We start from the raw sequence: 16,286 nt of genomic DNA, 5'->3' as shown, positions 1-16,286 counted from the left end.
CTTAAGTAATGTCCGATTTTAGGTTCAGAAAAAAGAAAAAGGATTTCAAACCTTTTTAATGTTATTTAATCAATAATGTATGTTCCATTAATTTTAATTACTTCCAGTCAACGATTCACAAGCTTCTGAATGCCACTTCTGTAAGATGCTTGGGGTTTGGAGGAAAAAAATGTAGAGAGGGTAGTTTTGACATCTTCATGTGTTCCAAGCTCTTTTCCATCAAGACAGTTCTACAAACTTTGGAATAGATGATAATCAGATGGGGCAAGGTCTGGAGAATAAGGAGGATGGGGAAGTTTTTCACAGTCTAGCTCTTCAATCTTTGCAGATGTGATCCTTGCTGTATGGGGCCGTGCATTATCATGGTGTCACACAACGTTTTTACGATTGATCAAAACAGGCCTCTTTTCTTTCAGTGCAACATTCAAGCACTATAACTGTTGACAACAGACGTCTGATGTAATCGTCACATTGAGTGGCAGCAACTCAAAGTGGATCACACCAACAATATTCCACCAAATACTTTCCTAGGGTAGAGGTCCATTTTGGGCTGACTTTAGCCACTTTACCTGCACTGAACCATTGTCTGCAATTTTTAACATTTTTATAAAATATCCGTTTTTTATTTCCAGTCACTAACCTGTACAAAAAAGGTGAATTACGTTTACGAGAATGCAGAGAAGTGCAAATGTCCATTCTTGCCCCAAGATCGGCTTGTCAAATCATGGGGGACCCATTTTTCAAGTTTTGACACCTTTTCAAGCTGTTGGTAGATGACGGTGAACCATTGAATGGGTTAGATTAAGCGTATGTAGTAGTTCTTCAACTGTTACAGGACAATCTTCATCAAGTGCAGCCAGCAAGTCATCATTAAACTCAACAGGACGACCTGAACGTCACGCATCAGTTATGCTGTAGTCACCTGATTTGAACTTCTGAAACCATCTTCGACATTTTCTTTCACTGAGAGATTCCGCACCATAAACACCTTGAATATTTCGTGTAGTTTCTGCTTCACTATTGCCTTTTTAAAACTCATAAAACATTATATGCCTAATGTGTTCCTCACACACATCCAACTTTATAAAGGTTTATTTGATTAATGATCAGAAAAAGTGGAGTTGGGTTAGTTTATTTTATTTGTCTAAACATTTTTATACACGTCCTACTACATATTTTAGTCATTAAAACCTTGTACAAAGACAGAAATGATGATGCACTTTCTGTATTAAATTTTTGGGCATTACTTATGGGATGACTTGATAAATCCATTTTGGGAGAAGCAGGGTTTTTGGTGCATGCAGCGAGAAAGCATAAAACAGTGTATTGTGTTGTCAGTGTTCACTTGCAGGTTTTGATATTATGCCACGTGTTTAGGAAATAGTTACATACTAAATTAATATCGATGAAACAGGAAGAAAAACGTAGAGGTGAACATTAAAAGCTGAGGTTGTAAGGTAAGATCCTGTACGAGGGAAATCCACAACGTGAGGTGGGCTTTCTTTCAGAAACTAATATCCCAGCAAAATTTTATAAGTACCACTATACATTCTGCTAATAGGGCCCAATGGAAGGTGGTCCGTTTTGTAATACCCTAACCATCAAAAGGACACTCTATTGGCAACTTTTAGGTCGTGGGGTCAAATCACCATCGCCGAAGACACTGACCTTGACAGCCGTGGAGACGTTGTAATGTTATGATCGATTCTACAAGCCGTTACTGGTGTTGACTGAGCTGCTTTCACTCAGGTCTATCACTGCTAAATTAGGGACAGTGGCTACCTATAGAGGGGATTGGTCAACGGCACCTTAGGTGCCCCAGTGGTCGTAGGCGACTAAAAAAACAACACCAAAGCACACTTTTGAGTCAGCTGCTGTGAAACGTTTAAAAAGAAGAGAAGATAAAAGTTTTAATAAATTCCACCGAAACGCTTTGGACCGATTTAATTAAAAACGTTGGTAACCAAGCTTAGAGTATCCTATTTATTTTAAGTGTGTAAGACCTACTGGTCTGAGGCTTCATGTACGAAATGTAATACACCGGTTAAAGGCTGCTAAAAATGTTTGAAAGCTACAATGAAAACAAAAGTAAGAAACTGGTAATATTAATAGATGTTTTAAGTTCAGTTTCAACGGTTTTTCACGAACCCTAATCGTAAAATGGAACAGTGTCGTGTGTATGGTGGTCAGACAACAAAAATAAATATTTAACGAAACAAACTGTCGGAAGTCCAGATATTGGAGAAACTCGTTTTGTCACATTCACACGTCTTCATCAGTTTCACTTTGACAAACAAGATGACGAAAGTTTCTTCAATGTCAAGACATCTGACCGTTTGTTCCGGTTACTATTGTTCTCGGAAATCTTGTTGTTTACTCAACATCAGCTTATATGTATTGTTTCTTGTTTTATTTGAAAGCGTCCAAGCGTCACTAAATGTTTACACTTGTCTAGTTGTTTTCAACTGTGATGTATTTAGTTATGGATAGTGGTATACATAAGTCTAAAATGTTGCACGGGCACCACCATTGTATGTAATTATCTGAAAACATCATTTTACAACTAACCAGGTTACCCTTTCTTCGCGCGAGGAATATGGGACTGATGGAAGTGACGCTTGTTTAACTTTAAGCTATCCTAACAGCTACCCTAGCATTGCGATATATATATATATATAGGTGTTTTGATCATAAACCTCGATTATGTAAAAGGAAAAGAAATGTTTTCGTTCATACTCAATGATTTTGATTATCAGAATAATGATAAACCGTTAAGGACAATGTACTGTTGATTTTATGTATTCTATAATGTATTACTTCCGGCGAAGATTCCATCTAGATTGGGGCCGTTCAAAAGGTGTTTCTTCTCATCATGATGGAAATGAGGAACAATTCTGAGTTTATATCACTCACGGGAACGTTTTATGTAACTAATGGCTGTTACAGAACTTTAGTAGGGCTGCGGTGGTTTAAAAATCAATGTTTTAGAGGCTTAGTTGTTAGGGTGACAAACGTGGGTGTCATTATCGTTGTTTGGTTGTCGAGAAGAATTTTTTTTCTTGGTTAAGAGGGTAGTTGGAGGATCTCAATTGAGTGGGTTCAGTTCTGTGTTGGTCATCGCTGGTGGAAGGGCGAAATAAAATGTACCTGAGTTTGTCTTTCGTCTTAAAGGACAATATTTCAAAATGACCACTCTGTATTCTCAGTCCCCCGCTAGTACAGCGATAAATCTACAGATTTGCAACGCTAAAACCAGGGGTTCGATTTCCCTCGGTGGACACAGCAGATAGCACGATGTGTCTTTGCTGTAATAAAACACACACCCTGTATTCTCATTGGAAAGTCAGGCCAGCAACATACACGAAGGTTACCTTCCACTAGCTTCCATACAAAAAATATCTTAAGAACACAGAGATAATGTGATGTTCTTTAATGAATGCTGGAAAGTCATCAACACTGAACTGTAACAAACGACTGAAGTCTATAATATTGCCACGAATGTAAATATTATAGAAATCTCAGCACTTCTGATAGTTTTCACTATCACACCTCAAACGTGGTGAATACAGGAATTCTTGATACAAAACAAAGCTTTGAGTATTATAAAGTAAAGTTTGCTTTTTAAATATTATTATCAACTCTCTAAATCGTGAAAGTGGGTGTAGGTTTGTTTTTTTTAATTTCGCGCAAAGTTACACGAGGGCTATCTCCGCTAGCCGTCCATAATTTAGCAGTGTAAAACTAGAGGGAAGACAACTAGTCATCACCACCCACCGCCAACTCTTGGGCTATTCTCTTACCAACGAATAGTGGGATTGACTGTCACTTATAACGCCCCACGGGTGAAAGGGCGAGCATGGTTGGTGTGATGGGGATTCGAACCCGCGACCCTCGGATTACGAGCCGAGTGTCTTAACCGTCTGGCCATGCCAGGCCGTGGGTGTCAGTGCAACGCAGACAAATGTTATGCTTTCATGATGATAGAAAAACACGTTTATTCAGGAAACGAATTAAATTAAAACTACGAAAGTTTATAAACTGAACTATTTCAACAGGCGGACCTATCTTCATTACCAATTTGATCCTCGAGAAGAGGCCCGGCATGGCCAAGCGTGTTAAGGCGTGCGACTCGTAATCTGTAAATAACGCACCGGGTGCCGCACCTTTATGTTTTGTTGTTTTTTTCGTGTTGTTTGTTTTGATCGCACGACACACTACCGTGTTCTTAATTACATAAAAAAAAAAACAGGAACATAGTATCATGTGCTTGTTTTCCTTCCCCAATGTAATGGTCTACAAGTTGTTCTAAAGATCGAGTAATTTTTCTAAATAATATTTATTTTATTTATTATTATATGAATTTCTGTTTCAGTGAATGGGAATAGGGGGAGATATGAAATTGAAAGAAAGATGTTGAATGGAGTTTTTTTTTATGTCTGCCAAAATAGTTTTGTAAAGATGGAGGAGGAAAATTGAAAGCAAGGGAAGGCACAAGTTTTAATTGACATTGGAAAGTGAGGGAATGTGCGCTTCAGGCACACCAATTAGGGCAGGTCTAGGGTTGGAATTAAGATCCTGGAATCTCTTTGGTTATATATTTCTAGCTTGATTCATTGTAACTGGAACTGATTGAAAAGTGGGGCCACACTTCTTACGCCACAAAATTTGACGTGCTAGTGCAATGGGGTATGATGGATGTGTTATCCGAAAAATAAGTGAGTGAATAAACATGACAGCAGTAAAGAAAAAACAAAACATTTAGGTGTATTGCTATGTTAACCGATTAATTTCAACATTAATTTATTCAAGCACGCTTCCATTATAAAACTGATAAATTCATTTCGCTCTCTAGTGGCTCTGCAGACTTACGACGCTAAAAATCTGGTTTTTGAAAACTTTTGTGAACAGAGAACCAATAGTGTAGCGCTTTGCGCTTAACAACCAACCAATACCATTCTTAAATTCAATAACAGTCTCTGGTAGTTTAAGATAATGTTACCGCCCATTAGCTTGGATTGACAACAGTTTTTGTAGCATCGAAGGGCAGAACTAAATTGATAAGTATAGGAAACAGTAAATAAATAAAAACTGACATGAATAAATAAATTTAAAAAAATCATGTATTTATATATATATATATTTGTCAATATTAATTAATTCTTAATTTTGAAAATAAAATATTTTTCATAGGAATATTTGCGCCATTAGAAGCAGGCAGATAACACGTGTATAGAAAGATTATAAAAACGAAATTTGGTTCAGCTTTATTGAGCTGTTAAGTTGATTACCAGACAGAAAAGACTCAAGTTTTCTCTTTAGGAGAACGCGATTCGGTGTGTTCTGTACATTAAGACAAGTGGCGCTGCTTATTTGATTAACCAAAGTACCCATCGTGGAACTACTTTACTATTCTATGTTTATTCCATATGTGAATTTGTCTTAATAACTTCATGTGGTCAGTGCCGTAGAGTAATCCAAGAGTTGGCAATGGGTGGTGATAATTAGCTGCCTACCTTCTCGTCTGACACTGCTGAATTAGGGACGGCTAGCTCAGATAGCCCTCGTGTAGCTTTGCGCGAAATTCTAAAACAAACCAAAGTTAACCCGGGAAAAACAAATCAAACTAATGAACCACAGGCGCCACCACATATTTTATTTTTTTATTCATTCTCGTGTTCGAGTGTGAAGATTTAATTTTATTACAATACCAAGCTAATTTTCGGAATATTTATTGTCGAAACTCTGGCTTGTATTATTTGCACATGGACATCTTTAGGTGTTTTTAACTGTTTGTTGAAATACTGACTAAATGTTTTGTTTTGGTTTTTGTATAGTACTTATAATACTTATAGTATTGTAATGATACTCAGCTTTTGCCTGTCCTGCAAATGCTCGCCACTTTACGATCTAAATGTGGATGTGCGTGCGCTAATTTTTAAGGGGTGTAAATGTATTTCAGCAGATATTTTTGTACAGCATATTAAAACCTTATCATAGATGGCAGAACGAACGCTAATGTGCAAGGAAAAATTTTAAAAGGTGTTGAAGAAAATGTGTTTAGACGTAGGATGCGCTTATTTACAATCTCAACAATATTATAGATCTTTTTGGTTTTGTTTTGTTTTTAATTTCTCTTTAAACTTTATTAAAAACAATTTAATATTATATTATTGTGTAAAAACTTAAAATATGAAATGCAACTTCAAATAATTTTCTTATAGTAGTTTTAAATCTCGGATTCGATTTTGTTGCTGCCTGTGGCAAAAGAAAATGGCCACTATTGTGAAAGGATTAAATTGACCGCAAATAATTTGCGAGTCTCTTGTAGTGTTGTAACAACGAGTATTGGAGTTGGTGACATGATGTCAGCTGAGAATTGTTGCATTTGATTTTGCTTCTAGTAACACGAACCTGCGATGGTTTTTACTGTCTTGAAATTATTTATTGTTTTACAGTTATTGCCGAACTTTGTATCCGAAAATGATGGACCTGGCATGGGCAAGTGGTTAACACTCCTATGAAAAGTGAGGCCCCAGAGCAACTTGAAAGGTTATTAATATTAGGCTAATAATTTTGTATTTAAATGAAATTGCCATTTAAATCCATTAATGAATGGATTAACGAGATTCCCACTGTCCCTATCTACTATCTAGCGAAACCACAGCCAGGGGAACGGGCTTGGAGAAATTAGGACCAGAAACGTCTTTTCGTAGGAGTGTTAAGGTACTCGACAAACCTGATCCTAGAACTCCCAGTGACGATTGCAGTCATATGAATTATCAGAAGAATTACCATTATTTGAAAATTGGAATAATTTTGAATTTACTTTTTCAGAGTATTTTAGACATCATGTTGATTTAATCACTAAATAAATAATTGTTTATGTTAATTTTTCTTGTAGGAAAATTGAGTTTTGAGTAATTTTGATTTATTCCTTGATTTAACCAGGTTTATATTTATTTCTCTCGTAGAAGAGTCAGGTCTTGGGAAGTAGACCCTCATTAATGTTTTTAATTAACCAGATTTGTATTAATTTCTCTTGTAGGAGAGTCATGTCTCCGGAAGTCAACCTTTATTTATGCTTTTAATTATCCAAGTTTGTATTAATTTCTCTTGTATGAGAAATGGGTCTTGAGAAGTCAACACTCGTTAATGTTTTTATTTAACCAGGTTTATATTAATTTCTCTTGACTTCTCTAGACCCATTTCTCTTAAAGAAGAAATGGGTTTTGGGAAGTCAACCGTCATTAATGTTTTATATTTAACCAGTTTTATGTTAAATTCTCTTGTAGGAGAGTCAGGTCTTGGGAAGTCAACACTCGTTAATTCCATGTTTCTGGCAGATATTTATTCAGATGAACATCCTGGCCCATCCCATAGACCAAAGAAAACGCTACAAGTAAGAAAACTGTATATGATTTTCATTTCAAAATTGGAGACCAAACAAAAAAGTGCCTGTGTTTTAAGATTAATAATATTTAATTTATACATGCATATTGTATGCATTCAGTTTTGTTTTGAGTGTGATATGAAATTTTGACTTTGAACTCACTATTTATACTCTATGTTACTTGAAATACTTGGGTTTGTATGGATGTGTGCACTAGATGTTGAAACATGATTTTATCATGTGCTATCACTTTCATCACTGAAAGTTTTTCTTGTTTTAATGTATTAAACACATTTTTCCTAATCATTTGAAAAACTGTTATCAAGTAAGAAGAAAACTGTCTTGAAAGACAGTGAAATTATTTTGATAAATAAAATACTGCTGATGCCATGAGTATTCTAGAGTTTAAATATTGTCTGAAGAAAATCCACCTTGGTAATTTAATGTATTAAAAAAGAAAGTAACAAGCAGTGTAAGTGGTCAGAAATCATGGACTATTTTATTACAAATAGCATACGTGTTATACTGTAAGTGAATATCTTATTATAGCACTAAAGGTTTATTATTTTAATATTAACATTAAATGTACTGGAAGATACAATGTTAGTCCATGCAATAATAACCAAGATTTTGTGAACTACTTTGCTTTTTAAGTATTATATGTTATGGTGTGCTTAGGGCAGGTTCAATTTAGTTGTTTAACAACATCAACATTGGTTTACCATTCTATTTATCAATGCTGTAGGTTGAAACAACAAAGGTTCTTCTGAAAGAGAATGGTGTTAATTTAGCCCTTACAGTTGTTGACACACCAGGTTTTGGTGATGCTGTAGACAACAGTAATTGGTAAGTTTCATCCTGTCAAGTTGTGTGAAAGTCATTGGTTTTCATTATTACTTTTAGATTAGATTTACAAACAATCAAATTTGTTATATTATTTTTATTTATTTATTTTGTTATCACTTCTGTGTTTTGTTTTTAATGCGTAATTTATTTGTCTGTCTGTCTTCACAGTTGGCAACCAGTAATAAACTATATTGAAAGTAAATATGAAGACTATCTGAGTGCAGAGTCTAGGGTTCATCGCAGTACGTTAGTAGACTCCAGAGTTCATTGCTGTCTATATTTCATTGCACCTTCTGGTCATGGGTTAGTATTATCAGCAGTAAAGTATAGCAAATATGTTATGGTAGTATTTTGTTTAATTTTTGCTGAACATAATATTCCAGCTTAGTGATAATTACAAAGAAAATTTTATATTTTGCTTGTTTTAAAATGTAAAAGTAATGTCCCAAAATTTAAAAAAATGGACTAGTGGTAGTGATTAGCTACATTTCTCAGTTTGTTAATGAATTTACAAGGTATTGTAAAAAAACACTTAAAATATCATATCTTGGTCACTACATAATTTTCCAACTAATTTTCATTTTTCAAGACAACCTGGATTTTATGATAAAGTGAAGTCCATTAAGAAACAAATCTTTTCTTTATTTATAGTTAGCACATTTATGTTTAATATACCTTAGTTGTCTGAATATAATATGCACCTAATTTTCAGAAGAAAGTTTGTTTTTTCTTAATGCATCATTTGTAGAAAATTTATTGAATAGTTTTTAAATACACTAAACAACTATTGACGTATTAAATATTTTTAGAAATCTTTCATTGAATTTTTGTATGTGACAATTTAAAAAAAATTATTGAAAAGTATGCATGGTAATAAACTAAGCTAATCATTCATCTTCATGTAAACCTTTGTCATTGCTAAAATTGTCACTACCATCATATTCATCATTTTTTTCCTTCAACCTTTGCTTTGTCTTCTTCTGATTCTCACATCATGTCATCATCCATTCCATTGGATATAAAATTTTTGAAAACTTTAATGATACTTTAGAAATTTTTGGTAATAGCTTCTATTAAAATATCTACCAAAGTTGTATGTGTACAAATATAATGCACAGTAAATTTTTTCCAGGGGGTGTTTGGGAGAAAAGAGCAAACATTTATTTGGGCAAATATGGTGTGTGTGTGTGTGTGTTATCAAAATTTCACTCTGTAGCTGATACTTGATAATTCCTTAATTTATTAATTGTTTCACCACAACAGTTTAAAAAACCTTGATATCGAGTTCATGAAGAGGCTACATGACAGAGTCAACATTATTCCTGTTATTGCCAAAGCTGACACTATGACATCTGATGAGTGTGCTCTGTTTAAAAGAACAGTAAGTGATTACAAGTTTCTGATATTTACTGGAAAGGTTTGGAGAGAATTTCAAGTTATTACAGCTTTATTTGTGACTTTATTTTCATTGTTGGTTCAGTTATCGTGTTGTCATAATAGCATCTATAAAAAAAATCACCACCACCCTTATCTAATGGGATTAAAACAAGTAAGACCAAAGATAAAACACATCCTTCAACACCAGATTTATTTAAGAAAAGTACTATTATGTTGTTTTCAATGTGTGAGTGTTGATTTTTGTAGAAAGTCCACACAAAAATATCAGAAATAGAATAAACTTGCACAAGAATGTGAAAACAAATGCCTTTCTTAAAAAATTTCAAACTATTTTTTAAAAAGTTATTTCGAAGGATGGTTGTAACTACATAAAGCCATATGGAGAGAATGTTTTTTATAGGAAATTAAAGCATGCTTGATTCAGCTATGTCATTGAAATTAGTTTTGTAGTCAAAAAGGGTTATTAACTAAGAATTGACTCATTTATAATTACGGTTTAGAAAGCAATTATGTGTGAATTTGAGACCTCTTTTCTCTGTTGAAAAGGCAAATTTGATTTTAAGTGTTTTGACTTATGAAGAATATTGATTTTAGTATTTAAAATCAATATTTTGCACAAATCAGAACAATTTATGAAGTTTATTTTTTAAACTTTATTGATTGGTGAAACATTTTTTTACATAAAGATTTAAAATCTTTAATGGTTAAGAACAAAAACATTGAAATCATATTGTTATTTCCTATATTCACTCTGACCAGGTGTTGACTAGTATTTGGGAAGACAGAATGTGAGCCTAAGGTTCTCATCCTATTGTCACATTTTGGGCCATGAATACATCTTAAGAATGACAGTGAAACCTAAGAGCCAGTCGATTAGAGTTGGTTGGCAATGGATACTGTTGATTAGCTGTCTTCCTATATTGTTTATTGGTTTCAAATTAAAAACAACTAGCAGAAATACCTTTTTGTGAATATCCGAAAAAACCAAACAAACAAAGAATCTACTTTCACTTCCTTCAAATTGTTCTCTCTCCTATATTTTACAATAGACACCAATAAACTATCAGTTTATGCACTTGTATGTTAATGGTGCGGCAAGGCCCACCAGTTAAGGCACTCAACTTGCAATCTGCAGGCCACAGGACTGAAGCATTGTCACCAAAGATATCATCCTTTCAGATGTAGGAATGTTATAATGTCACAGTCTATCTCAGTGTTCTTTGACAAAAAGTAATCCAAGAGTAGAGTGTGGGTCTAGCTGACTAGCTGCCTGCCATTCACATCAATCTATTGCTAAGCCTAACATATTCGCTAACCATAATTGCAAACTCATATTTGTTTATATTATTTTCAGATAATGAATGAGATAGCACAGAACAAGATAATAATTTACAAGTTTCCTGACTGTGATGATGAAGAAGAAAAGAAGTTACAGAACCTTATGAAGGTAAGATCAGTTAACTATTTTACATTTGTAGATTGTATAAATATATTAATTTCACTGTTTTCTTTATGTCAGTTAACTCAATAAATTGATTGTAAATATCCTGAAAGCTGAAGCTAACTGAACGTTTGTGATGGGACTTTCTGTGATATTTTTTCTGAGAGGGGAGAAAGACATAATTGGAGTTTTTCTGGCTTGTATCCTTTTTGGGGGTTAGAGTTTATGAACTTTATTTCACGGATATGATTGAGAAAGATGATATTGTGGGATATCTTGTGACTGTCTTTTTGTTGAGATTATGGAGTTTCTTTGATAAACATGATTGAGAAAGGTGATATGGTGGGAGTTCCTGCAATGTGTGACTGTCTTTTTGGAGAGATTATGGAGTGTTTTCTCTTTTTTTTGACAAATGTGATTGAGAAAGGTGATACTGTGCGAGTTATTGTGAGATTAATTTTTAATGCATAATTGAAAACTATTGTGAAACAAGAAAGGTATATAGGTTTTCATGTAACCAAATTGGCACTTTTTTTTTTCTAGGCACGTGTGCCGTTTGCAGTTGTAGGAAGTAACACTGTAGTTGAAGTAAATGAAAAGAAAGTTAAAGGAAGGAGGTATCCTTGGGGTGTTGTAGAAGGCAAGTTATTGTCCAAGATAAAACTATATTTTCATACTTCACATGGAAACAGTTATTTATATAACTTTTTCCTGAACGTGTAAGAATCAAAAGCATTATGAACTCAGTTTAGCTAACAATGTATAAACTATATGAAACTGTTGTTTAAATTGATGTTTTCATTACTATTAGTAACTGCAGTTCATGAGTGTTAAGTAAAAAATGATAAAATGGTGATCTCAAACTGAAAATCAAGGTTCATATATTTATCTCTGTGTAGTAAATTTTCTCATAGTTAAAATAACAGTGATATTTTTTAAACTTAATTATTCATCAAAACTAAGACTTGTAACACATGTTTCATAAAAATAATGTTGGCTCTTCCATTTGAAATTTTGAATTTTTTTTTCTTTTGAAACTGCATTTTAAGCACCAACCTAAAGATTTTAAAATTATTTTCCTGACTGAATATCACTTTCTGAACTTCACAAACAATCCCCCATATTCTAGGCAAAAATAGAAAAGAATTAGTTTTAATTTGTGACATTTTGATTTGAAGATTTCTGAAAATTTCAAGTTATAGTAAGTCACTTGATGTTATACTGAAAGAATCTGCTTTTTCTTATGTTTGTTAATCTGTCTTCTTCTCTGTTCCTGATTTTAAAATGTGAAATGAACAAAAAGAAAAGCTTTGTACATCTTGTACAATTTAATAAGATCACCATTTTAATCTTTATGGTTTGGCTTAACTGAAGTGGCTTCAGTTAAAGCAGGTTTTTAATGCATGAAAATGTAGGTTGAAAATACTTTAATAAGTTGAAAAGCTCAGTCATCATGACAGTTTTATGCTTGAAATATTAACCATGTTTCTGCTTAGCAAGAATATTTTCAGTCCATTATTTTATCTGGAGTTTCCTTTGTAACTTCATTGTTATTTTTATTGGTTTTAGAATGTTTAACTGTTAAAAATCATGTAAGAATCACTTCTCCCTCTACTAAATTTTACAGTATACTTGTAACGTGCAAAGTTATAATCGGCAGAAATCTTCTTAACGTTATTCATTATAAAACCTACATGCGTGATATGTTTTCACATTTTGTTCTGTGTCTTGGCTAATATGTTCTTGACTGAAAAATTTTTATTTTCTAGTTGAAAAGTTGGAACACTGTGATTTCATTGCACTGAGAAACATACTGGTTCGGTGAGTAATGTAGATGGTGCTAAAGGTCTGTGTAGTGTTGAGGAAAATAGAAATATTAAGATTCTGTTCACCCGAGACACTGTAAAATCTCAACAGATACATCATTCTGGAGATAAGTTTGCACACTTGCAGTGCTATAATCTGAAGCTCAGTTTATTGCAACAAGCAGAGTGCATCTGGTACACTGTGTACCTTTGCACCAGTAACAAATGAGAACTCAAAAAGAAAAGAAACTGTTTCAATCTATCGTTATAATGTATCAGTCATGTGGATATGGGCAGATAAACGTGGGCATGTTGTGTTCTGTAACAGTTACATTCAGACTGTAATTAAACTACTTTATTACGAATTGAAGTCAATAAGTTTTTGTTGGAAAATAATAAATTAAATTTTAAACTGAGATATCTTAAAGTTTCAGCCTTCAGTTCTGTGTGTTGGGATGCTTGTTCACTCCAAATAACACAATTAAACATTCTTTATAACCCTATTTCAGCTTTTGAGTTTTAATACACAAAATTATAGATACTGCTGAGAAATAATCTAATTTTATAGCATCTGTTCATCTTGATTTACAGAAAAATAAACCACAGAAGAAAAATTCACTTTTCCAGTCACATACTGTCTTTCAAAAAGTACCAGTACTTCTCTCTGACGTTTACTATTACATTATTTATAAACAGTAGAAAGAGAATATTTTAATCTACTGATTGATGCTAGCTATTTCTCTGGTACTATTAGGCATATGGGTTCAAAGCTGCATGGTTGCATTTGAACAGTTAAGGGAAGTACCTAATACACTCGGAGCTTTTTGTGTGTTTTCATTTTTCTTCTAAGTTGAATGTTTTAAATAAATCAAGATCTGATAAATTACTAACACAATCTTAGAAAAAATTAGTTTGACTGCAAAAATAAAAATAAGGTACAGTACCTACTCATAAGTTTCTTGTTTTTCATGTATATTTTTTATTCTAAAATAAACTAGAAGTTTACTAGTTTAGATAAGAAGAGATGTTTCTTTATGAGCTATCCACATGAGAAACTCATGAGTTATATAGTTAAGTACTGTAGATTGAGTTGTAAATTTCACAGGTTATTTCTATGATGAAACTTTGTAGAATGGATGGCAACTGTCTGTTGCAGAGATACAATTATAGAGGATGACATTTTGAAAGTCTTCCACCTTTCATCTTTAGGCCTGAAGACGAAAGGTGGAAGTCTTTTGAAACATTGTCCTCTATGCTTGTATCTCCACAACAGGCAGTTACTGTCAATTCTACAAAGTTTCATAATGAACGCTCTGTCTAAACGACCTATCAAAAATTATTTCTAGCTTGCTTCACAGGTTCCCTAGTTAAACATAGTTGAAAGAGCAACAAAATTAAAAAGAAAAAACAGATTTAAACTGTTACAATCTGCAACCATTAAAGATAAACAGAGAATAATTGAAAATTATTTCATGATACTTTGTGGTGGATACAACTTTGGTAAAATGAACTGAGCTCTTACAGTGTTAGGATAGAGAAAAATAACTGATAAAATATATAATTTTCCTGAAGAAAATCTATTGCTATTTATTTAGGAGGTTCTAATGAAATTTTAAAACTTTAAATGAAAAACATATATTAAATTTTAATATGAAAAACACCTTGCACTCAGACTAATCAGAATTAGACTCTGTCTCCATAAATTTGCAGACAAATTTTTTGGAAAAATACTTAATTAAAAAGGTCTTCTATTTTGTGAACAAAAGATATTTACTAACAGTTTGTCACATTTGTGAAGATATACTTATTACACTGAAAACTGTGTAGCTTCAGGGTCACATGGTGGTAACAACTTTGATCAAAATGATAGACAGAATAAACAGGGTTAACTATATAAAACTCAGTCATTAAGCCTACAACTCTGGTTTTTTGTTTACACTAAAATAGGTCTCTTTCATCTGGACCAACTTCTGTTACCTCCTACCTTTCTAATGTGCATAGTGTTATATCAAGATTCAATTGCAAAACACTAAATTTCTTTCAGTTTGTAAATGCTAAGCCTAATCTGAGTTATTTTTATTAATTAATTTCAAAAGTAGAATAATTTTATTTTATACCTCTGGCTAGACTGAAAACAAAATTTATTTGCCTTTAATATTTTTTGTCAAATTTCCATGTAATTTTTTTACTGTTATTATGTAATAATACAAATCAAAAGAGTAGATATACTTTTCTCATAATTCATCAACCAGCAATTGCTTTGCTGTAAGAGTATGCTTATAATTTAATATAATGGAGAATTAAGTGGATTTTATGTCTTGAAATTGTTTGATATGTGTTGGAGAGTCCAATAACAGAAAACTATGAAGAAATAAAAGCAAAAAACTTCTCTCTAGGTGCAATTTTCTTCATTATCAGAAACATATGTTTGAAATTCTCCCTGTATATTTTTGTTTGGTTGATACAATAAATTGTGAGAATGTGAAACTATTTCTTTGTTGCAGGACTCATATGCATGACCTTATGGAGGTCACCAACAATGTGCATTATGAAAACTACAGGTGCCAGAAACTTGCAGGTGTTGGAGCAGATGGCACACCAAATGTCATAACAAATAAGTTAGTTCTTTGGCATTCTTTCCTCCTTTTTGGTATGATTTGTTGTCACTTGCACCTTTTTTTGAAAGACGAAACATTTTTAACCCAAATGTAGCTTTCCAGATTTCTACCATTTCGGTAATATTATGAACTTTTATTATATATATACGTAAACTTAAATGAATAGAACTCTGTTCAAAAAAGTTCATAAGCACTTTGAAGTTTGAAGGATGGGATCTTCTTTATTATGAGAAAATAAATCAAGGTGTAAACCTGTGATCTTTCTAAAAAGGCTGTGTCAGGTAAGAGGAAATTAATAATAACTGTAATAATAAAGACCATATTACCCTGTGATTCCAAACATGAATTGAGTGACATAAAAAGTGTCTATATTACATAATTAATGGAATGATAAGTAAAGTAGAAAAAACTTATTAACAGAAAACTTAATGGTGAGAATTTATTAAAATAATAGATAATATTAAACAAAAAAGGATTTTAGAGAAAGGTAAGTAGAAATTATTAACAGTAATAACAAGGACCACTTTATCCCATGACCATAGAGAGAAATTGTGTGGCATAAGAAGTGTAAGAGAGCAATGGAAGGAAATAAAAATATTAAAAGGAAAGATAGTAGATAGTTGCAAAGAAAATAAATTAATAAGAAAAGTGATGGATTATTATTATTCTGATGGTATGATTGGCACATTTTACTTGTGTGATTACTGACACAACCATAGTATTACTTCATGCTCTTCTAAACTTCTTCTCATGTTCTATTTTATTTTTTTGGATTTGTTTAGTCAACT

The 16,286-nt window shown here is 32.8% G+C and overlaps 1 protein-coding gene across 9 annotated transcripts in view; it reads left to right on the top strand.

Moving 5' to 3' along the window:
• Positions 1–16,286, top strand: part of LOC143240528 (septin-7-like) — a 67,519-nt gene that overhangs the window by 43,550 nt on the left and 7,683 nt on the right. For all 9 annotated transcript variants that reach the window (XM_076483104.1, XM_076483102.1, XM_076483099.1 and 6 more), the window contains 8 exons: positions 7,293–7,399; positions 8,136–8,236; positions 8,405–8,539; positions 9,500–9,617; positions 10,989–11,081; positions 11,619–11,715; positions 12,845–12,896; positions 15,385–15,498. In XM_076483104.1, coding sequence (XP_076339219.1) covers positions 7,293–7,399; positions 8,136–8,236; positions 8,405–8,539; positions 9,500–9,617; positions 10,989–11,081; positions 11,619–11,715; positions 12,845–12,896; positions 15,385–15,498 — 817 coding nt within the window. The remainder of the gene's footprint in view (positions 1–7,292; positions 7,400–8,135; positions 8,237–8,404; positions 8,540–9,499; positions 9,618–10,988; positions 11,082–11,618; positions 11,716–12,844; positions 12,897–15,384; positions 15,499–16,286) is intronic.

Source organism: Tachypleus tridentatus, chromosome 13, assembly GCF_004210375.1.
Source record: "Tachypleus tridentatus isolate NWPU-2018 chromosome 13, ASM421037v1, whole genome shotgun sequence".
Taxonomy (NCBI): domain Eukaryota; kingdom Metazoa; phylum Arthropoda; class Merostomata; order Xiphosura; family Limulidae; genus Tachypleus; species Tachypleus tridentatus.
Note: the sequence above shows the minus strand (reverse complement) of the source record. Positions and strands in the feature narration are given on the sequence as shown.